We start from the raw sequence: 22,101 nt of genomic DNA, 5'->3' as shown, positions 1-22,101 counted from the left end.
TTAAAAGTATGGCTAAGCATATGGACTCTGGGGTCAGATGTTTGGGTTGTACTCTGTGAAACCAGGAGAGCTCTGTACTATCTGGAATCTTCAGTTTCCTAATATGTCAGTGCATGTTGTAATCATACTGTTTATATAAGAGAATGAGAGTTAAAGCAGATAATGCCGCATGCTTAGCACAGTGACACATGTAACTCAACAAGTATTTTTGTTATATTTGTGTTGTGATTATTATGAAAGTCTATTTTCCCATGGGCTCACATAAGTTACACTGAATTTATTCCACACACTGTATTTTGTATCTGTACATTACTTAATGAAAGAAAATTGCAGGTTATTCTGTTTCTAAGTTTTAAAACAAGCACTCCATGATTGTAGTGATTACTTGTAGCAGAGGTTGGTGCTATAGTGAGACGTAGCAAGGGTTTTTTTTCCAAATATTTAACCTATTTTCAATTTACATGGTAAGAAAATAGCCACAGAGTGGCTGTCAGAAACCCACAGATCTCATGTCATGAGGGCTGAGTGTTGATGATTTTTCCAGAATGCCCCTCCAGCAGGAACTTACCCAGTGGGAGGTCTTTTGTATATTTAACTTTTTCTCAAAATTGTTTATGCAGTAACTCTACAATAGTCATGCTGTTTCTGTTTAAAATGTCTTTATAAAAATAAACACACATAACCTTCCCCTTACACCTGGTATCCAGCCTGGCTGGTCCTTAGTGGGCCAGTCCTACCTTTCTGATGAGCTGCCTGCCCCACCACAAGATGATTATTCAAGAGGTAACACCTGCCACAAACAACATTAAACTCTAAGGGATATTAACACTCTTGCATTTACAATCAGTGAACTTTGTCATCTTCGTGTTGTTATTTATGCAGCATTAACCTTTTTCTCCAGATCATTGAGACTGAAAATATGATGGACCGAATTGTGACTGGCTTGTCTGAGTCTAGTGTCAAGGTGCGGTTAGCTGCCGTCAGGTATGAGCTTTCAATGGTCTGAATCAAAATCTTTTGCCATGTGTTTAACCCATTTCCTTTCTGGTTCTTCACCAAGTAAGCGCAGAATCCACATTTGTTACTGGAAAGTATGCTCAGGTGAATTCGTACAGTGTATAGCATTATCTTAACAGGGAACCTGGCCTCCAAAGCCCTTGCAGTACCCTGACGTAGTTGACTTAACCATGTCTATAGATGCACTTGAAGTGTTTACTAGTCATTGTAAAATGCCAAACAGTTTGTTTGAAGAGGAAGTTTCAGCTTCTTCTGAAGCTAATTTTGATTGTTCTTTGTAGATGTTTGCACAGTTTATCCAGATCTGTGCAGCAACTTCGAACCAGTTTCCAGGATCACGCTGTATGGAAGCCTTTAATGAAGGTAAGCAGGGTCAACAGTAACACGCACACCCACAGAGCCTTCAGTGAGGGAGCCCCCAGACTTCCTCGTGGCTCCAGGTGTATGTCTGCTTTTGTGTAGAGCGTTTTAAACATCTGTCTCCTCACATCTTGTGTCCCAGACATCTGCACATCTGCAGAGTGTGTTTCTGAGGTTAGTGTCTCACATGTAAGGGGCAGTTCCTGCCTGGTTCCTTTTGTTTATTTATTAAAGCTTTAATTACATACCTTGCCTCCCGTTGTGTTCAGTGTTACACTTTAAACTTGTACCAGAGTTGTCCTTGTAATAATCAGTTATAGAAAGGAAAAAGCCCAGCCATTTATAGGTACAACATGTATAATGCAGATATACATGTAGTCTTTCGGTAATGCCTAGATGTTTTTCAACATGGGTTTTTTGGAGGTAGGTCTTCTATTGAGAGATTTCCTCCACATACACACCAAGGAGGGGAAAAAGATTCAGGGCAAATGAATCTGAGTGAAGATGTAGATTATGTGTGAGGTTGCCGCATTAGCATTGTCCCTTGCTATATTGCAGATCCACAGGTCAGCTGGGTCTTTGTCCTTTTTCTTAAGTGACCTTATTCCTTGTAGTTCACAGAATTTTAATTTGTTTTGATTTTTGAGTGTGTACTATGTACTAACTAAGCAAAGCCTCCAGGTATAATGAACTGCCAAAAATTTTTACTGCATTGTTCTTGCTCTTGTTGGTGTGGTAGGAATAGTCAGAGAACCTTTCAGCAGCAAGAATGTGACATGGGCTTTGAAAGCAAAAGGAAGACAGGAGGATTTCCCAGGGAGAATAGCATGAGCAAAAAAATACTACATACAGTATGTATGGGAGATAGCAAAGATGCATTTTTGACTCTAGTAAAGAGGTAGAATTTACTAAGACATACCAGGGACATTGTTGGGCAGCAGGTTAAGCTGCTGCTGCCTATGATCCCAGCATCCCGTATCTGCATGCCACTTCGAGCCCCAGCTGCTTTGTTTCTGATCCAGCTCCCTGCTAATGTACCTGGGAAGGCAGGGGAAGGTGGCCCAAGTACTTGAGTCCTTACCACCTAAATGGGAGACACAGAGGCCAGACCCAAGACAGGCTCCTGGCTTGGGTCTGGCCCAGCCTTGGTCATTACAGCCATTTGAAGAATGGATAGAAGATCCTTCTCCTTTTCCTCCCTCTCCCTTACCCCTGCCCCCTCCCCCACCTCTTCTCCCTCCTCCATCTCCCTCTCCTACTTCCTCTCCCCTTCTCCCTGTCTTGCTTTGTCAGTCTGCCTTGCAAGTAAAGAAATCCTTAAAATGAGGCACACCAGTGGACAGGGATGGAGCCAGGTGGAAGAGCTGAGCCAATGCTATAAGCTTTAGGAATTGCTTTGCTAAGAGGTTCATCTCATGGCAGAGTGCATGGTTTATGTTTGAGGTCCTGGAATAAGACAGTGCCAACAGGTGAACTCTGGAGATAAGTCAGTGGAAGGATTGACCAGATTAAGTGTGTGAGTTACTATTCAGGAACTATTGGGAGGTTACCAAGAGGTTTTTAGTCTAAAAGAGTGTTATGATATGTCCTTGTGAGGACAATATAAGTTTCTTTAATTTCTCCTTTCTAATGGTCCTAAGCAGCCTGAAACATTGAACTTGACCCATTTCTATCCATCGGCACACTTCCCCAAGTTTCACCCTATTTCATCCTGTTGGACTTAGGTTTGTTCTGAATATCCCTCATTTGTTGCTTCCTGAACTTCATTAAGAGCCCAAACTCCCAGAAGGTTACTTCCCACTTCCCACTCTCCACCCACAGTAACAGAGCCCTTTAATACAGGGAAGACACTTGCTCAGGGAGTATTCTGTCTTGTACCAACAGAAGTCCATTTCAGGCCCACAATCCCTTATGCAGAACCATTCAAACTAGATTTGGCACTCTGGGTTCTTTAAGGTTCTTTTCTTTTACTATTCCCACTCTTTCTTCTTCTTAGGTTGTGCCTTTTTCATAGCAGCTTGATCTATGATTTATTGCATATCCATTTAAGTTTTTTTTAAGTACTCTTTGGCTTCCTAAAATAACTCTCCTGGCATCCAGAGTCATTTTCTTTAATTGCTCAGTTCAGTTACTCCTCTACCATACGAATCAGAAATGGAGCAACATGTGGTTTCTATCTGGTTCTCCCTAGGAAAACTAGATGACTACCTGGCGAGCAATCTAGAAGGATTTTGTGCACCTGGGGGTATATGTGGGTGTAATGACTCTCAAACTCTAACATTTAAAGTAAGTGTCAAAAGCTTGGAAGAAAACCGATGATTTACTTCAGCTGCATTTTGGTTTCTCATCAGAGTTCAGAGGCTGTGAGGATAGTTATGGACTTTTCCCTTGTGCTTTTTTGTATTTAAAACTAATGATTGTTTTGGAAGAGTAGATGTTTTTCATTACAGTTTTTAGTTGTGATTATTTTTGTTCCTGTTTTGGTAAAATTCTATTTGATGTTGGCTTTTGAATTTCACATGTTGTATCTTACACTATACCAAGTAATGCTTTTTTACAATCTCTTCAGTTTTAGTTTATCAGTGGAAGTTAAATAATTTGAAAATAAAACTTCATAGGCCAGTGCTGCGGCTCACTTGGCTAATCCTCCGCCTGCGGCGCCAGCACCTTGGGGTTCTAGTCCCAGTTGGGGTGCCAGATTCTGTCCCGGTTGCTCCTCTTCCAGTCCAGCTTTGTGCTGTGGCCCAGGAGTGCAGTGGAGGATGGCCCAGGTCTTTGGGCCCTGCACCTGCCTGGGAGACCAGGAGGAAGTGCCTGGCTCCTGGCTTCGGATTGGCGCAGCGCGCCAGCCACAGCATGCCGGCTGTGGCAGCCTTTTGGGGGGTGAACCAACAGAAAAGGAAGACCTTTCTCTCTGTCTCTCTCTCTCTCTCACTGTCTAACTCTGCCTGTGAAAAAAAATAAAGTAAAAAAATAAAACTTGATAAAAGTAAATTCATCATTATCAATAATTAATGTTTTTAAAAGCTAACCATGTCAGCTAAAGCAATGTTTTAAATGCTTGGTAGGCATTCACTTATTTCAACCAATGATTACAAGTAGTACTATTTTGGAAAATGATTATTTCTGTTAATAAACATTTATTGAGCACCCATTTTGTTCAGTGCCATTGGGTTACTACAGGTCAAGATAAATAAAATCATGCATACTTTTTTTTTTAAAGATTATTTATTTATTGGAAAGGCACAGAGACAGGGAGGAGGGGAGGGACAGGGATCTTGTATCTGCTGGTTCACTCCCCAAATGGCTACAACAGCTAAGGCGGGGCCAGGCCAAAGCCAGGAAGGAGCCAGGAACCCTGTACAAGTCTCTCACCTGGGTGGCAGGGGCCCAAGTACTTGGGCCGTCTTCTGCTGCTTTCCCAAGCACATTTACAAGGAGCTGGATCTGAAGCAGAGCAGCTGGAACTCCAACTGGTACTGATACGGGATACTGGCTTTGTAAGCAGTGTTTACCTGGCGCACCACAACACTGTTCCCAAATCCTACATACATAGAATATTCCTTCAAGAAGCTTAAATGTATTAATAGAAGAGGAGGTCATAACTGCACAATGGCAGTCAGTGGTTGAGATTCTAAGAGGTTGGAGAGCAGCAGAGGGAACTCAGGAGGACAGAATGACTTCTGACTAGCAGGGCTGGGTAGAGGAATGGCAAGGGAAGGATAAACAAGTTCGAGGAGGCTATGACAGACAATGTTTAGCATTCGTAGGATATGAGATAATTGATCTCATCAACTAACCATATACAGGAGGATTAAAATGGTGTCTTTGGAGAACTACTTTAATTCTTATTCTTGGGAAATTCAGACTTGGCTTAACTGAGGAAAGCAGATAAGATATTTAACTGGAAGTTTTTGTGATTATCCATTTCTAGTTTGCACAACTAGATTTCCTAGGACTTCTTTTGGTATCATAAGCCTGAGCCTGATCTGATCCTAACCACAGAGGGAACAGAACGGTTTATGGCTAAGTGGTAGTATTTATAGAACTTTCTCTATTAGAATCTGTAAAGAATAGATTCTGATAGTAGATAACAGCAGCTAACATTTATCACCATGCTATGTTGTCTTCTGAGTTTAGTGAGATTCTGTGCCAGTTAGTTTATTGTATACCCACTATGTGCCTGATAACAATAATTATGGTAATAAGTTACTTTCTAAAAAACCTTACTTTCATAGCTGTTACTCTGTGCCAATTACCATTCTAAACTCTTTTCACATATTCTCACAGCTACTTTATGAAGCAGGTCCTATTATTATCCCCATTTTATTGTGAAAAGTTAAAATTGTATATGTGCGGGTGTAAAAAGTTAAGCTTCAGCTTACAGGTTTAAACCTTCCTGGTGCAGCTGTAAAAATAAGACAGAGTAAAGTAGCACCTTGACAGTAGGGACTCCATTTTGGAGCACTTGAGACTCCATTCTGAGAAAGCACCCCCCCACCGTGAGACTCTGGTCTGAAACTATGATCTCAAATAGTCGGACAATAGCAGTGCACTACATCACCCTTGGCAATGCACAAAAACCCCCTAGCATGATTGCTCAAGCTTAAAAGTAGAAAGGTTGCACCTGGGTTACCTGGGCTAATAATAAAGATGTGATTTGTCTGTGTCTTACATTAATGTCAAGTCCTAATTGCTAATTGTAATATTGTAACTGGTATTGTCAAGATTATGATAAATATTAATTTCACTTAGGTTTTAGGTTATGTTGACCCCAGTAACCATATACTCTCTTTTGATTTTATGTACTCTCTTTTGATTTTAACAACTGTGTATAGCAACCGTGCATAGCAACCATGTATTCTCCCCTTCCCGGTTTTGCGGTTTTTGCCTTTATAAACCCTAACCTTTGGTTATTCAGGGCAGCTCTGTTCATGTATGATCAGACAGCCCCAGCATGCTGGATAATCAATAAATCTTTAACCCTTTGCTGGTTGCATGAGAGGAAAGTCTCTTGGAGTCGTTCCTCGGGCGGTGGGCTTTTTCTGACTCTAACAATTGCTGAAGAAGTCATACCGTTTTTTAGGTGATTGAGCTGAAATTTGTATCCAGACAGTCTATTTTTAATTCCCTTGCTAAGGTGTTTCCCTTATCATTAACCATATTGCATTTAATCCTCCGTAGTCTTACCTAGGAGGTGATAATTGCCCTCAATTGTAAAGGAAGAAATAAATGAAGACAGCGAGGTTAAGAATTGTGCTCAGGTTGACACAGCTGATTAGTGGAGGAGTCTGTGTGGTGCGGGTCCTGAGAACTAGCCCCCGTACTACCCCCTGCCTGTGTAGTGGCCTGATCAGCCCGAGCTCCTGGTCAAACAGGCCCTCCTAGAGGTGCTTCAGAAGGTCAAACTCTTGGGCAGTTCTGTGGATTCGTAAGTGGCCAGATTCAATGAAGCAGAGTATGCTAACTTGCCACGAGCACCCTGTGAGCTTCAAGATTCTCAGCTTGAGCACCGCTCCATGGCTTGTCTGTCTCCTTGCCATACACCCTCAGTGAGGCTGCAGTTTCTCCAGCCAAGAATGATGTTGAAGGCCTTAGTCATAATTACACTGCTAAGTAAAGTTTGACACAGTATCAAGTGGATTTTTCCAAAACATCTCCAAAATGAGAAATCAGATTGAGAGATAATGGTTTTTGTCTTTTATTTAGTCTGTGATCTCAACTCCATGATTCCAAACCACTAATAATGATACCCATTTTTTAATTCTATAGGTTTTACAAAATGCACCTGATGAAATCCTTGTAGTAGCATCTTCTATGCTATGTAATCTTCTTCTTGAATTTTCTCCAAGCAAAGAGGTTTGTACTGATTTTCTCTTCTCAGACTTTGTTCAGTCCAGTAGTTGACATTGAAATTTATGGATTGGGTTTAAAAATCACTTCTGAATTGTTTGGTTTGGGGAAGGGGAAGCAGTAAGTAAGTAATTCATTTTTAAATGTGATTGGCATTTCCCATCATTCCTTTTATTCTACCTCGAATATTCAGATTATTTTGAAGATACAGCTTGTAATCAATCTAAACTGCCTGATACTACAAATGTGAGAAATAATTATACAGGTAATAGACTATTGTCAAATTATATTCATTAAAGACTCGATTTTATAAACCAGCATGATGAGTCATTTTAAGGAGATACCTGCTGACAACAGAAAAATAGTTTTTTAATGTTTAATGTTAATGGTTGGTATTTTTTTTCCTTGAATTGAATGTAGCAATTTTTCCCTTTTCTGCATTTTATAAGTTATTTGTTCCTGTTTAATTTTTCCAATAGGGAAAATGAAAATAAACTTTAATGAAGAAGGAGAGAAACTTGATGAAGTTAGTTTTTAATATCTCTGGTCTGCTCAAACATTAACTCAGGTTTATTGTACATTTAGTAGTCTCATTTTCATTGAATATATTGTCTGTATTCTAATACCTACAGGCTTTGACTATAATTAGGAAGGCAGTATTAACAAGGTGTGGAGATTCAACAGTGACTATTATCAAGCAACAATCTTGGCACAAAAGCAGGGGGACTGGTAGTTACTGCTGAGGAGGAAAAAGGCAAGATAAGATGCCAGAGCTTCACTCTGTTTTCCTCTGCCCTGTACTGGAGTCTGGAAGCCAGTGTGCTTCTATCAGTAATCCTTGAACAGTTCTTTTTTTCAGATCTACCTTCAGAATATTTAGAGCCTAGTTAGGAAATAGGTAGATGAGTTCAGACATAGAACCATTAATATGATTTTTTTGTATTCAAAATAAACTGAATCTGAAACTGAAAAAGAGGGAAAGGGGCTGGTACTGTGGCATAGTGGGTTAATGTTTGGTCTGCAGTGCTGGCATCCCATGTGGGCGCCGGTTTGAGTCTGTGCTGCCCCACTTCCGATCCAGCGCTCTGCTGTGGCCTGGGAAAGCAGAGGATGGCCTGGGTCCTTGGGCCCCTGTACCCTCATGGGAGACCCATAAGAAGCTCCAGGCTCCTGGCTTTGGGTCAGCCCAGCTCCAGCCATTGGTGGCCATTTGGGGAGTGAACCAGTGGATGAAAGACCTTTCTCTCTCTCTCAAGTCTGCCTTTCAAATAAATAAATAAATCTTTAAAAAAGAAAAAGAGGGAAATACTACTATGAAACATTTTTGGACCAATTGAAAGTATTGGAATATGGGCTCTAGGTTAGATAATAGTATTGTTTTAATTTAATTTCACTTTTTGGGCCAGCGCTGCAGCTCAATTGGCTAATCCTCCACCTGCAGCGCCGGCACCCCAGGTTCTAGTCTTGGTTGTGGCGCCGGATTCTCTCCCAGTTGCTCCTCTTCCGGTCCAGCTCTCTGCTGTGGCCCAGGAAGGCAGTGGAGGATAGCCCAAGTCTTTGGGCCCTGCACTCGCATGGGAGACCAGGAGGAAGCACCTGACTCCTGGCTTTGGATCTGCGCAGTGCGCCGGCCATAGCAGCCATTTGGGGGGTGAACCAACAGAAGGAAGACCTTTCTCTCTCTCTTTCTCTCTCTCACTGTCTAACTCTGCCTGTCAAAAAAAAAATTTTTTTTTTCACTTTTTGAACTTGATAACTGTGCTGTGGTTATCTTAAGAGAATGTCTCTGTTCTGGGGCTGATGTTGTGGCACAAGGGGTTAAGCTGCCTCCTGAAATTGAGTGCCCATTGCAGTCCTAGCTGCTTCACTCCCAATCCAGCTTCCTGCTAATGTATCTAGGAAAGCAGTGGAGGATGGCTCAAGTGCTGGGCCTCTGCCACTCCTGCAGGAGACCCAGATGGAGTTCTAGGCTCCTGGTTTGGGCCTGGCCCAGCCCTAGCTGTTGTGGCCATTGGGGAGTGAACCAGTGAATGGAAAATTCCACCCCCCCCACCACCACCAACGTCTGTCTGTCTCTGTCTCGCTCTCCGACTTTCAAATAAATAATTCTTTAAGAAGAGAAAATATCTCAGTTCTTGGGAAATACATATTGACGTATTAAGGGTAACGGGACATGATGTATGCACTCTACTTTCTAATGGTACAGCAAGGACACATAGTGTAGATATAGGTGTGTTAATCAAAAGATGTGATAAAGGAGCTATGGCAAAATGTTAAAGATTGGCAGATCTGGGAAAAGAATATGTGGGAGTTCCTTGGGTTATTCTTCCTACTTTGTAAGTCTGAACTTATTTCAAAATAGTTTCAGAAAGTGCCACAATTACCCCTGTTCTAAAATGTCATCTTGAAATCTAGGTGTATTGGTATGAATTTGTATTATGATTCTCCAGAGAGGAAGATTCAGTAGAATGGATGGATGAATATACATACATACATATAGAAAGAGAGAGAGAGGGAAAGGATTTATTAAGAAATTGGCTTGTGTGATTATGGCAAGAGAAATTCCATGATATAGGATATGGAAATTCCATGTAGGCCTGAGACACTGGGCTGCTGGTAGTGTGGCTCAGTCCAGATGCGAAGGCTTCAGTTGTATGGTCCTGCTCACGTTGAAGGTGGATCTTCCCCCTAGTCCATGCAGACTCACTAGCCAGATTCCTCGGGAAATGGCTTCACAGACACACACAAAGAAACGCTTTCCCAGGTTTCTAGTTATTCCTTGATCTGATCACGTTGACACCTAAAATTAACCAGCATAATATTATTTAAGACATTTTTTAGCAACTACTTGTCAGAATAACCTTCAAGTATTTATTGGGGATGACAAATTTTAATCCTCTAAGGTTTCTTTTTTAAAGAAATTGACAAAAACCCATTTTTAGCCAAATGCCATAAATAAAAGTGGTCAGCCTTAAGTGCAAAATGTGACTTAACTATAAAAGTAGACAATTGTTTTGCTTATGTGGTTGATACATAGTCCTGAAAATTGTCCCAGAAGGTGAATTCTGTAGCATGTTTAAAATAAGATTTACAGTTTGAAAAGAAGATTTGGTTGTGGAATTTCTATTTCTTCCCTAAATAAACCATATTGCTTCATAGTCACAAATAGTGAGCAGCACACATGCATAAACAAAGCAGCAGTGACGGAACCTCAGAGGGTGGTAAGAACTGAGAGTAGGAGCTAGATTCATAGGGTCATAGAGTCTGAGGGTACATCAGCATTATAAGGTAAGTTTATCTTGGTGCACAAGAATGTTTGAAATTCATGTATATTTTTTCATAATGCACACTTCACATGAACCTTTCAAAGATACCCATATATGAATGGGTTTTTAAAATTTTCACCAAAATAAATTTATATTTTAATTCCATTTTTCCACTGATTTAAGTGTCCTCACATGTATGGAATATACAATCAGGGTGTTATCCAGAACTACAAAGAAAAAGGGTACAATAGAAATAATTTTGTTTTTTTAAGATTTTTATTTTATTTATTTAAGAGGCAGAGTTACAGACAAAGAGAGGGAGACACAGAGAAAGAGGTCTTCTTTCTGCTGGTTCACTCCCCAAATGGACACAGCGATCCGAAGCCAGGAGCCAGGTGCTTTCTCCTGGTCTCCCATGTGGGTGCAGGGCCCAAGCACTTGGGCCACCTTCCACTGCCTTCCCGGGCCACAGCAGAGAGCTGGACTGGAAGAGGCCATGGTGCCAGCCAGTTTGTCTTTCTTAAGGTGATGTTTGTGGCCACATCACTCTCTGCCTTGCGAAAATTGTTTAGAATCTTATGTAAGATTAGGGGAGAAATTATAGGCAGAATATCAGGGTATAAGAATTTGCTTATGAGGTTTGCAAACTTGACTTTAAAGCTGTGTTTTTTTTTCCTTTCCAATCACAGCCAATTCTAGAATCAGGAGCCGTAGAGCTACTTTGTGGATTAACCCAGAGTGAAAATCCTGCTTTACGAGTGAACGGAATTTGGGCCTTAATGGTATGTTTCACCCTTTTATATAATGTAATTCACAAAGAAAATAGAGCTATTAGCAAAATGAGAACTAAAGAATGTGTTATTTGAAATGTCTGCAGGTTTTGTTTTTTTTTGAAAAATACAATTACAGTCAAGTTTTCTTATGATCTAGATTTAATGATCTAAATTCTAGAACCTAGAAGACTCAGTATTCAGATTTCAGACTACTGTATTCCATGGTTCTCATTTTTATTATTAGGAAAGTGAGCAGATTTTTAAGTTTGCCTTATCTGATTTTGGGAAACACATTTCCTCATCATGACCGTCCTGATATCTGTATAGCACTACTACTATACAGAAGCACTTCACAAAGCGCTTTCAGGTCTCCTTGCTCTTCAGAGCAGCTTTATGAAATAAGCCTGAGTGTGTTCTTATCCTGCTTCACAGAGAGAGAAACTGAGGCACAGAATGTTTTTTTTTTTTTAACTGACAAGTAAAAGTTATATATTTGTGGTGTACAACATGATGTTTTGAAACATGTATGCATTGTGGAATGGCCATGCTGAGCTAATGAACTTCTGTTATCTCACATACTTAACATCTTTGCAGAATGATTAAATAATCTGTCTAAAATAACCACATTCGTGTGTACGTATTTAATAATTCTTAACAGTTTATAGTAAATATAATAATCTAGATTCTGAAACTTAGGTGAGAGAATGATTTTCCTTCAGATTATTAAAATAAATTTTATTGAAATTAAAAAGCAGGTAGTCTTATGTGGATTTCTTAAAACATAATTGTAATAATTAGAATTTAATTGCTGTATGCTAAACACCAAGCTAGGTGTTTTATATTTTCTTTCTCTAATTCTTTAAGTTATGCGTGTATGCATTCATGTTATAAACAGGAAAACAGGACTCCGGGTAAATGAGTTGTCAATAGCTTTATGGCTCATAGTGATGGAAGTGAGTTCTAAACCTGTCCCAAGCTCATACTTTTCTCCCAATTCCTTGCAGTATCTGCCGTTTTCATATGAACTTTTGGATAGAAATAATCATCTTATAAGAAAGCATTAAATCTAGTAGTTTCACATTCTTTTCTGTAACTTTACATAGCTTTTATCACTTCGTTTTCTTGAAACTCTTGCCTAGGACTTTTTTCTTTTTTCTTTTTCTTTTTCTTTTTTTTTTTTTTTTTTTTTAACCTTGGATCTTTCACTTTTTACCTAGCCACCTTTTTGACCTTCTCAGGGGATGATCCCTCAAGTTTCATTTCAGTTCCCAGTTTCCAGTTCCCTTTTTTTAAAGAGGGGGCGGAGGGGAAGATTTATTTTTTACTTATTTGAAAGAGTTAGAGAGAGAGAGAGAGAGAGCTTCCATCTGCTGGTTCACTCCCCAGATGGCCCAGATGAGCCAGGAGCCAGCAGCAGCTTTATCTAGTCTCCCCCCGTGGGTGGCAGGGCTCAAACACTTGGGCTGTCTTCCACATCTGGGACATGAACCTGTGCCCATATGGGAGGCAGCAACTTTACCAGCTTCGCCACACCACCAGTCCCCTTCAGTTCCCTTTCACACTCAGTTCCAGAGATTTCTGTCATGGTTTCAGCTCCACCTAACAGAGGGGATATCTTTCATATCTACATATGCAGATGTAACTATTGCCTGTCCCCAGATTTGTCACCTAAATGGCCTCTGGGACTTCATTTAAGAGCTCCCTGACATACACACTTCAGTGGTGGAAATCATCCCACCCACTCACATCCATACAAACTTTCCTATTCTCATCAGTCTCCATACTACCAGTTGCTATGTTCTCTGTATACAAAAGATAAAATCTTGGAGTCAGTTTTTGCCATGGATAACTTTTATATATCTTTTTTTAAAGATTTTATTTATTTATGTGAAAGGCAGAGTGACAGAGGGAAAGAGATCTTGTGTTTTCTGGTTCACTCCCCAAATAGCTGTAATGGCTGGGAGTGGGCCAGGCAGAAGCCAGTAGTCTGGAACTCCATCCTGGTCCCCCACAGGGGTGTCAGGGACCCATTTGGATCATCTTCCAGCGCGTTCCCAAGCACAGTAGGAGGCAGCTGGATTGGAAGTAGAGCAGCCAGGACTTGAACCAGTGCTCCAGTGTGGGATGCCAGCTTAATCTGTTGTGCCACAACACTAGCCCTGGCTTGGGTCTCTTCACACACCCAGCAAGTACTCTTTTTTGCTCTGCCTTGGCATCAATGAGTAATTTGATCCTTCATGTGTAGTGGCTCCTTAATTAAATCATATCCTGGAAAGCAATAACAAATATTATAATCTGTAGTTTACAGAGATCTTTATTCCATTGTTATTTGGAATTTTCTGTGTTTTCATCCTTGTCATCTTCCTTGGGATTTAGTTGGACTTATCCACAGTGTACACTGGGAAAAAAAGGAGCGCCACAGCTGCTGGCCCTCTGGGTGCTGGCAGCTCAGATGTGCTTCCTACCCACTGACCCAGCTACACCAACACCTAGCATAGTACTGTGAATACAATAGGTGTTTTCATTCGAGTAGGTTTCAAAAACACACTGCTTACTTTCATCCATAATAAATGAATACTTTGAAAGCCTTCTCAAAATTCATGGCACACTAAAATTGTTAATAGCCACTTTGTTATTAAAGTACATAAAAGGCAACTTGATAACCATATTTTCAGAAATCATAAATGAATTTTCTACTTGAGAAATATTATCCAAATGCTCAGAAAGTGGTCATTTGCCTCTTATGGAAGGTTGTCTAGAAGTGAGAATTACCTTTCTTTTGATAGACAAACGTAGTGTTGTTTATATTTAAGAATTTTCTCCAGTTCCTACTTGTTCTTTGAAAATTATCAGCTGCTATTAAAATATGATAAATGTAGATATGATTCTTGGAACTTCTTTAATCCTTTCAGAATATGGCATTTCAGGCTGAACAAAAAATAAAAGCAGATATTTTACGAAGCTTGAGTACTGAACAACTATTCCGGTTATTATCAGATTCAGATTTGAATGTGCTGATGAAGACTTTGGGACTTCTTAGAAATCTCCTGTCTACTCGGCCTGTAAGTACAATCATCCAGCCTTCCAGATGAGCTGACCCTGCACATGCACTGCAAAGCATTGCCAATCTCTCTCTGCCCCACCAGCATCTCCCTGTGGTTGTGATTCAGGTGCAGCCTGGAGAAGCAAAGAGTTGGTGTCTAGATCTGTCATCTTCCCCTTGCTCTCCACTCTCAACACTGCCAGTCCTGTCTCCTTGTGCTTAGTGTGTGCCTGCCTTCATGTGCCACCTTATTCTTGCTTGGTTTGCTGGCCAGAATGGGTTTTCTCATCTGCCTAAATCACTTCTCTCTAGGATCTCTGCTTTTAATACTTTGAGAGTTCTTCTCGGTGCCATTCCATAACCTCTTTATCCCCCGAGCTCCAGGTTGCATGTTTACAGCAGTGACCTCTGAAGAGGTCAGCTGGTACCTGTCAGAGTAAGAGAGGCCGAGCCTTGCTGCTGGGGCCCCTCTGCCTGCTGTCCTCTCATGTTCCCGGAGCTCCAGCGGCAGTGGAGTGGTCCTCAGGAGGGTGAAGAGGCAGGGGTGGGCCCCAGCTCTGTGACTCACTGTCTCTAGAGTTGTCTTTATGCATCTCTGCCCAAAATAGCATTAGTACATCTACACCATATTTCCTATGTCTCTGGCCTTTTCTCACTGCCTTCTTTGTTGTGCGTCTGTGTGTGCATATGCGCTTTGTTTTTCTTTAGTGTCTTTGGGCTTGAGGATCCCCAACAATTATAATTCCATATTTCTCAAGCCTACTCTGTATTTGCTTTGTGTTCAAGCTTTCAAAAAGATATATTTGAAGGCAAAATAACAGCTTTAAAATATAATAAATACTATTCTTTGGCCTCTAATTCTATATACGATGGCATTCTGCTTAAAGCAGTTGTGTATCTTAATATTTAACTTTTAGAAGCCTTCTATTCTTTCCTGTAGTCTTTTTTGTGTTTGTTTCCCAGAGGATAATTGTGGGTTTCTCATTGTTTTACAGCACATAGATAAAATAATGAGCACTCATGGAAAGCAAATTATGCAAGCCGTCACCCTTATTCTGGAAGGGGAGCATAACATTGAGGTCAAAGAGCAGGTATGTGTGGTTTTCTCTTGGGAAATATTTTCTGAATATGAGCACAAAGGAAGACCCTAGGAGCCTCCTGGTATACTCCGATCTCCAGGAGCCAGGTGCTGAGATGCCAAGTACTCTAGAGATTGAAGTCCTCCACCACTCCTTAAACTCTCTTCCAGAATTCTTGGGATACAGGAAAACGAGAACAGAGTTCATAATTTTTCCGTCACATCACACACACTGCATAAACTGCCTCTGTCTGTACAGGAGCAGCTACCTCTGGTCATCCCGGAGTGAATCTTTTCTGCAGGATTCCCTGTTTCCAGCCCTCTCCAATGCTGTGCTCTGAACTCACATTCAGGCAACTGCCCGTTAGGATAATTCCTCGTCCTTGAGACCATTTTGGTTTCTTTACTTCTAGGTATCACTTTTTTTCCCCATCCCATTCCCCTACTTTCTGTCAAGTTTCAGTGTAGTACAAGTTTAGAGCAGGCATAGAAGTCCTGGAGGCTGTGAATTTATCAGGAGGTCAATTGGGAATTACTTTTCTGTACTTCCTGGGATTTATCATGGGGCTTGTAGTATAGCAGATATTTTATTTGCCATCAGGGTAAAGGTCACTTGCAAACTAAAGATTTTAACACATGATCTTGTCCAGGTTCTATTGTTTGTTGACGTAAATATTGGCTACATGGATGTGTTCACTTTCCAAATTCATTGAGCTGTATGTGTGTATATATAGTTCTGTATTTGTGAAAGAAACTTGCCGATATCCTCAGTGGAGAGTTGGCCCCAGAGAGTCTGACTACTGGGCCCATGGTTCTCATCCTTTGTGGTCCTAAGTTAGTGATTCAGTGGGCTTCAGAGGGGTGGGCCAGCTAGCAAGAGTGCTTGGACTTGGGAGCTGTGATTGTATTTGTGAGCAAAAATGGAAGTAGGCTTGATAGAATGGCTTTAAGGATGGATATTTTAGGTGATTTCTCTTAAATAATAACTTTTTGGTGAACAAAAACTTAACCCAGAAAAAAATATGATTTCATCAACATCACTGAAATAAGATACATTACAACAATAAAGAAAGACATTGTTCAAAAAACTTTTACTTGGAGGGCTCTGATACTATATATATAAGTATATATATAGTAATACTATTATAATATGCATATAACACTAATATTATAATCTGATACTATATATAATATAATACATACATGTATTATGTGTATATGTTTGCATTCATGATTTCCTGGCTCCTATCTTCCAGGACTTGTATTTCCTAACTGACTAGAACCATAACCATATATTTTGTTAAAATATTTTGCTTTTTGTCCTTGGTTCCTAAAGCAGCTTTGGAGGGCTCCAAAGGAATGGAGGTGAAGACAGTCCTTTGCTTCAGTGTGAGGCACTGCAGGCCACCAGCAGGCCTCAGAAAGCAAATCTCTCCCTCCCTGCCCTCCTCCCTTCACCAGCTCTGGGCAGGTCTTGTGAACTAGTTTCTCTTCCCCATGGTGAGTCACAGAAATCCTAGCCTTCCTTCCACCTTGTGTCTTAGAGCAGGCCTTAGAAAAATGTCCTGATGGTAGATCATGGGACTTCATTTCCGAAGTGGTCCTGCCCCATACAACGAATCCAGACAGGTCTTGCAAGCTTTCCCCACTAAGTCTGTTAGCAGTAGATCTGAGGCTTTTTGTCTAGTCACTTTTCTACATGGTTGTCCAAGCTTCAGCCATGCTTATGTGATGAAGTCTCTATTAAAACTTTCAAAAAATAGATTTTGGAGAGCTTCCAGATAGCCAAATGCAAAGCTTCCTAGAAGGTGGTACTTGGAAAAAAAAAAAAAAAAAAAAAAAGAAGGTGGTACTTGGAGAGGATGTGAAAGCTCCCTGCCCCTTCCCCCACACCTATCCCTGTGCCCTTTGTAATGTACTTTATAATAAATCTATAAACATAAGTGTTTCCCCGAGTGCTGTGAGACACTGGAGCAAATTCACACTGGAGAAGGGTAGCTTGCAATTGGCATCTGGAGTGGCGGGGGAGGGGCAGTCCTGAGGACTGAGCTCTCCGTGTGTGTGTGTGTGTGTGTGTGTGTGTGTGAGAGAGAGAGAGAGAGAGAGAGGGAGGGAGGGAGGAAGGGAGGGAGGGGGAGTAGGAGGGGGACAGAGAGAGAGGGAGAGAGAGAGAGAGGGAGGGAGGAGGCTATCTCCAGGTAGAGAGTGTCAGAATTGCATTGAATTACAGGGCACCCAGCTGGTGTCTTCTGCAGAATTGGTTGCTTGGTTCCTGATGGGAAGAAGTCCCCATACTTTTTGGAGTCACAGAAATGATCTGTGTTAGGAGAAACTAGTAGGAGAAGTAAGTTTGTTTTTCCTCTATGTCCTAAGACAAGCATAAGAATGAAGCAAGGCAAAAAAAGTGAGGCAAGACATGGATGAGAGCAAAAGAAAACGTGATCCTTAGTATAGATTGTGGAGGTGGCCCGGATGTAGGCGAATGTGGGTGGTTCAGACTGTTCCCTGGAAGTTTCAGCATCTGGTACTTTTTTTTATTGAGGTGGTAATTGACATACGATAAGCTGCTTAGTGATTACCATTGTCCAGATATTGAACATATCTATCCCTGCCCATATGCGGGCACAAGACAAGTAGGTCCATTGGTGTCACTCTGTCACTCCTGCTCAACATATGCAGGGATTCCTACCACATAAGTTAAGGCAAGAGAAAGAAATGAAGCATACAACTTGGAAAGGAAAAAGTAAAACTTCCCAGAAACCACAGGTGCCTATATAGAAAATGTCATGGACTCATCAAAAAACTCTAGAGGAGCCAGCATTGTGGTATAGCAGGGAAAGTCACCACCTACGACGCTGACATCCTGTATGTGTACCGGTTCACGTCCCAGCTGTTCCACTTCCATTCCAGCTCTCTGCTGATGTGCCTGGGAAAGCAGCGGACGATGGCCCAAGTGCTTGGGCCTCTGCAACCACGTGGGAGACAGAACTCCTGGCTCCTGACTTCGGCCTGGCCCAGCCCCAACCATTGCAGCCATTTGGGGAATGAACCAGTGGATGGAAGACCTCTGTCTCTCTCTCTCCCTGTAATTCTGCCTTTCAAGTAACTAAAAAACAATCTTAAAAAAAGAAAAAGCCCTCTAGAATTAAAAAATGAATTAAGCAATGTCACAGTTGGAAAAATCAATTGTATGTAGCAGTGAACAAATGGAAGCTGAAACATTTTTTTAAAGTGTCATTTACAGAAGTTCAGGAAAAAAGTGATTTTTTTTATTCCCAAAATAGTAAAGCAAAGCATTTAGTTTTCCACTATTGAAAATGTGAGCTGTAGGTTTCTCACGGGTTCTGTTTATTAGGTAAAAGAAATTTCCTTCTTTCTTGAGTTTATTTATTCCCCCTGCCCACCTTTTTTCTTTTTTTAAAAAAATCTCCCATCCACTGATTCACTACCCCAAATACCTGGCCAGGGCTGGTCCAGGCCAAAGCCAGGAGCCTGGAATTCAATCCGGGCCTCCCATGTGAGTGACGGGGACCTAACCTCTTGAGCCATTCACTTAACTGCTTCCTGATCACATTAGCAAGAAGCAGGAATTGGGAGTGGACCTGGAACTTGAACCTAGGTACCCTGACAGGGGATTGGGACATCACAAGCAGCATCTTAACAACGTCAGATGCCTGCCTCAGTTTATTGAGGTGGTTTTTTTTTTTTTTTTTTTTTTTGACAGATAGAGTTAGAGACAGAGAGACAGAGACAGAGAGAAAGGTCTTCCTTTTGTTGCTTCACCTCCCAAATGGCCGCCACGCCGGAGCTACACCGATCGCTGATCCGAAGCCAGGAGCCAGGTGCTTCCTCCTGGTCTCCCACGCGGGTGCTGGGGCCCAAGCACTTGGGCCATCCTCCACTGCCCTCCCGGGCCACAGCAGAGAGCTGGACTGGAAAAGGAGCAACCGGGACAGAGCCTGGCACCCATATAGGGTGCTGGTGCCGCAGGCGGAGGATTAACCAAGTGAGCCACGGCGCCGGCCCCTGAGTTTTTAATCATGAGTATATATTAGACATTTTCTTGTAACCAATTACTTTTTCTGTATCTGTTGAAATAATCTTGTTTTAGTCTGATTAATATAGTGAATTTCATTGAGTTCAGCTGTTAAGCTAATCTTGCATTGAAACAGACCTACTTGGTCATTATGTATTATCCTTTGCCTATGTTATTGGGTTCATTAATGGTATGTGTACCATTTTAATCTTTGCTCCCTGGCTTGTATATTGAATTGACTTAGTCCCCAAACTAATTGAGCTCTTTAAGACTTGGTAGTTTGTCTCCACAGAATTATTAGATTTGTGTGAGCATTAAAGCAGAACTGTAGCTCACTCTGTGATACTGTTCAAGCCTAATGATGTATGTGTGTATTCTAACACTACAAAAAGCGAATCATAAGGCCAGCATTGTAGGGTAGCAGGTAAAGCCACCATCTGCAATGCTAGCATGCCATATGGGTGCCGGTTCAAGTCCCAGATGTTCCACTTCCGATCCAGCTCTCTGCTATAGCCTGGGAGAGCAGATGGCTCAAGACCTTGGGCTGCTGCACCCTCATAGGAGATCTGGAAAAAGCTTCTGGCTCCTGGCTTCAGATCCGCTCAGCTCCAGCCATTGTGGCCATTTGGGGAGTGAACCAACCAGCAGGTGGAAGACCTTCTCTCTGTCTCTGCTTCTCTCTATAGCTCTGCCTCTCAAATAACTAAATAATTTTTTTTTAAAAGTGGGTCACTTACCTGTCTTGCTGTCTTAATTTATTCTGAGGAACATTTTCTGAAGTTCCCCTTTATATTCTGTTTTTGAGTCTAAAGGTGTTTGCCGTTTCCTCCTCTTCCCAGAAATGCCTTAGTCATGAAGCCTTGTGAAATCCGTATCCATGATTAGGGTCATTGCTGTTATTTCCTCTTACAGTTCTCTGGCCAGCTCACAGGATGGGGTTTCCTGGTGAGAAATGGAGTGGGGCAGGGAGGAGATTGAGAAGAGAGAGATCCTTCAATCTGCCCCCTTTCTGCCTCCCAGCCAGGCTGTATACTTGTGTTCCTGTGGCTTGGCCTCTGCATTTGGATTTTGTCCATTATATATATATATATATATATATATATATATATATTATATATATATTATATATATATTATATATATATATATTTATATATATAATATATATATATATATAAAGATTTTATTTATTTATTTAAAAGAGTTACAGAGAGAAGGAGAGACAGAGAGAGAGAGAGAGCAATCTTCCAACCACTTGTTCACTGCAAATGGCTGCAGTGGCCAGCGTTGGGCCATGCCGGATCCAGGAGCCAGGAGCTTCCTCCAGGTCTCCCACATGGGAGAGCTATACTTGGACCATCCTCTGCTGCTTTCCCAGGCACATTAGCAGGGAGCTGGATTGGAATTGGAGCAGCTGGGGCATATAGGATATGTAAAGATTTATTTATTTATTTGATAGGCAAGGTTACAGAGACGCAGAGGTAGAGAGAAAGAGAGGTCTTCCATCCTCTGATGTACTCCCCAGATAACCACAATGGCCAGAGCTGCACTGATCCAAAGCCAGGAGCCTCTTCCAGGTCTCCCATGCAGGTACAGGGGCCCAAGGACTTGGGTCATCTTCCACTGCTTTCCCAGGCCATAGCAGAGAGCTGGATCGGAAGTGAAACAGCTGGGACTTGAACTGGCACCCATGTGGGATTCTGGCATTGTAGGCGGCAGCTTTACCCGCTATGCCACAGCACTGGCCCCTGAGTTTCGTCTTAATGAAGCCTGGCAGAGCCTAGTTGGTAAGGATGGGATCACTACTCCTGATGACTATTGTCTTGATCACTTGATGAAGCCAACTGGCTATCAACTCCTTCCCAAACCAATTACCTCTGTTAATAACACTCGTCTGTCCCTTCATAGGCTCTTTCCCATTAGAGACCACCCAAAGAGAGTACAGGTTCCTTATTAATTTTTTAAGGTATTGATAAAGTTTGTGACAGACTTACCATGTATCAATGTTTATGTAGCACATCACTTTGGCAACTTACACCTTGGGGCACTTCTCGTTATGATCCAACTGCCCTGGGATAAATGGTCCCCCAGTACATGTGTAGGCCTTGGATTATGCATTGCATTTTCCATGTCTGCTGCATCCCTGAGGCAGCTTTTTCTGGTTCACATCTCAGGACTCATTCAGTGGTAAATCTAGTTATTGCAATGGAGAAATAGCACACACTCTTGATAGGATATTTGAAAGGTTGGGCCATAATAAAACAGCTTCCTCATCTAACCTAATTAATCTAAGTCTCGCAAACAAATAGGTTAAAGCTGGAGAAAGTTAACTTGAGTATGTACCCTATCCCCTCCTCACATCCTTTTGTTTGAATGACCCCGACTGTGGTCCAGAACTGTCACTTCCTTTAAGAAGCCCTCCCTGACCCTTGTGGTATCCAACAAATGCTCTTAATGCTGTCCCAGTTCTGTGTTTATACTTCAGTCACGCCACAGTGATGTAATTATTTGTCTGACAGCTTCAAGGTCAGGGAGTGTGTCTCACCCTGATTCCCTGCAGAGAGCATACCCATGATAGGTGCTCAGTACATGCTGAGTTGGTGAGTCTGGCATTGGCTTGCTATCCCAGCTACACAATCCTGTCTGCTTTCCCTTAATCCTTGCTTCCTGCTGCTC

General features: G+C 41.6%; 1 protein-coding gene across 13 annotated transcripts in view; it reads left to right on the top strand.

Moving 5' to 3' along the window:
- The window catches only part of ARMC8 (armadillo repeat containing 8), a 121,201-nt gene that overhangs the window by 82,589 nt on the left and 16,511 nt on the right, over positions 1–22,101 (top strand). For all 13 annotated transcript variants that reach the window (XM_070072756.1, XM_017346800.3, XM_070072761.1 and 10 more), the window contains 6 exons: positions 902–984; positions 1,299–1,380; positions 7,150–7,236; positions 11,186–11,278; positions 14,182–14,331; positions 15,308–15,403. In XM_070072756.1, coding sequence (XP_069928857.1) covers positions 902–984; positions 1,299–1,380; positions 7,150–7,236; positions 11,186–11,278; positions 14,182–14,331; positions 15,308–15,403 — 591 coding nt within the window. The remainder of the gene's footprint in view (positions 1–901; positions 985–1,298; positions 1,381–7,149; positions 7,237–11,185; positions 11,279–14,181; positions 14,332–15,307; positions 15,404–22,101) is intronic.

Source organism: Oryctolagus cuniculus, chromosome 4 (genome assembly GCF_964237555.1).
Source record: "Oryctolagus cuniculus chromosome 4, mOryCun1.1, whole genome shotgun sequence".
NCBI lineage: Eukaryota > Metazoa > Chordata > Mammalia > Lagomorpha > Leporidae > Oryctolagus > Oryctolagus cuniculus.
This window is presented reverse-complemented; position numbering and strand designations above follow the sequence as displayed.